General features: G+C 48.2%; 1 protein-coding gene across 2 annotated transcripts in view; it reads right to left on the bottom strand.

Moving 5' to 3' along the window:
* rybpb (RING1 and YY1 binding protein b) overlaps positions 1-1,259 on the bottom strand; it is a 25,088-nt gene extending 23,829 nt beyond the window's left edge. Inside the window, exon 1 of one of the 2 annotated variants that reach the window (XM_017480557.3) lies at positions 590-1,259. In XM_017480557.3, the coding sequence (XP_017336046.1) occupies positions 590-615 (26 nt within the window). In that variant the 5' untranslated portion in view covers positions 616-1,259. The remainder of the gene's footprint in view (positions 1-589) is intronic. The other variant, XM_017480558.3, reaches the window with a different exon arrangement.
* Positions 1,260-1,856: the final 597 nt, after the last annotated feature.

Here is a 1,856-nt window from a genome sequence, read left to right as displayed (position 1 = left end):
CAAGTCGTACAGTAACCCCTGTCAAACTCAACCCGGATCAAACCCGGACCACACGAGCTAACAAGGCTGGCTAACTAGCGCAGTTTTCCCTTCTTCTTCTTCTTCTAGTGGAGCCAACACTCACTCGACTAACACACACTCTCACACTCTCTCTCTCACACACACACTCACTCGACTAACACACACACACACACTAACACACAGTCCGATTGTAACCCTAGCGTTAGCGCGCGACCAGGCTACAGCTAACGATATCGAGGCTTAAACCAAACGTCAAAAATGTCTTTTCCGACCCAGAAATTCGCCCCAGCTTCAAGTGTCAGTTCATACATATTTTCCCGACGAGGCCCGGTTTATATCCTCCTGTAAACCTCCCTTTGTCTGTGAGTGACTAGCGGCTCGAGTCAGTAGGGGTAGAGGAGAGGAGAGAAGCCGCCATAGCTGCACTGTTGTGGCTCTAGCGCTCGGAGAGAAACCCCCAGCAGAAACACTCCCTCCGGGGGAAAAGCGTCTGAACCGCGAGCCCGAAAAACGGCACGGAAACGCAGCCGAACAAACACCAGTCTCTCACAACGCCGGCGTCTCTTACCTGCTCGGGCTCTTTTTGTCGCCCATGATGGGGGGAAACACCGTCTCACGAAAAGAAAATGGTTTCTTATTGAAGGAATGAAGCGGAAAAAAGGTTTGAGTAATTAAGAATAATTGTGAGGAGGATCCGGAGAGCTCGAGCCGCCGCTAGCGCAGGCAGAGTCGCGTTCACGGACGGGCGCGAGTGCACACCGCGTGACTCCGCACTGCCCAATCACAGCCGCCTTCGCTTTAAAGTCTCACTACGGAATCGAAAATAGCTCCAGCAGTAACTCTTCTTTTCTTTTTCTCATGAACCGTGTGTCTTTATTCGTCCGAGTCTGAAGAGCAGTCCGTCTGAGTGTTGAGATCAGACACTGGCAGGGGGGCTTTTTTTTGTCGCGCGCGGTAGGGGAAGGGCTAAAAAGTAGCAAAGGGCAAGTTCAGGTTGGCTACACTCTAACAAGCTGGAAGGAAAATGTGCACAACTTGAGAGTTTTCCGCATTATTTATGTTATTTTTTTTATTTTTTTATTTTTTTGGTTCGTCATTGTCCAATCAGTTCCCGACTTTAAGCAATGTACCCGATCCAGCTCATCAAGATTTCCATGCCATGAATATCTAAATGCTAGGGCAAGGTGTGGCTTTAGGGTTGGGAATCAGAAGCTGCTGCTTTGGAACAAAGATAACAGAGTGATACAGATACATTGATATTTTACCAGTGGACCAACACACACACACACACACACACACACACACACACACACTCACTGTCTGTTGATCATTCACCTGGTCAGGGTTGAGATGGCTCCAGAGCCTATCCCTAGAAAACTTGGGCTGGAGGTGGGAATGTACCCTCAGTGTTACGCCAGGCCATGTCAGAACACCAAACACACACATTCACGTTCACATCCAAGGGCGATTTTGAGGACGGTCTAACACAACCCGCAGGTTGAACTCGGGGATGAACCATTCCACTCCTCCTAAAAGATGCTACAAAGATTGAAAAGCATTTGTTGTTGTTGTCGCTGAACGTTGTCTAAAGTATAACCATTTCTGCAAACAGTGTTCTCTGCTCACGCACCTGTCTCACTTCCAATATAAACACACGGTGTCCTCTGCTCGGACACACCTGTGTCACTAACTGCAGATTATGAACCATTACATTTACATTTAGCAGACGCTTTTATGGTCTGGTAAATGGTCTGCACTTATATAGCGCTTTTTTAACCTTAGCGGTTCTACAGAGCGCTTTACACTGTGTCTCCAACACCCATCCACACACACAC

The sequence above is a fragment of the Ictalurus punctatus genome, chromosome 11 (assembly GCF_001660625.3).
Source record: "Ictalurus punctatus breed USDA103 chromosome 11, Coco_2.0, whole genome shotgun sequence".
In the NCBI taxonomy this organism is placed as follows: domain Eukaryota; kingdom Metazoa; phylum Chordata; class Actinopteri; order Siluriformes; family Ictaluridae; genus Ictalurus; species Ictalurus punctatus.
The sequence above is the reverse complement of the archived record's forward strand: the minus strand, read 5'-3'. Positions and strand labels throughout refer to the sequence as shown.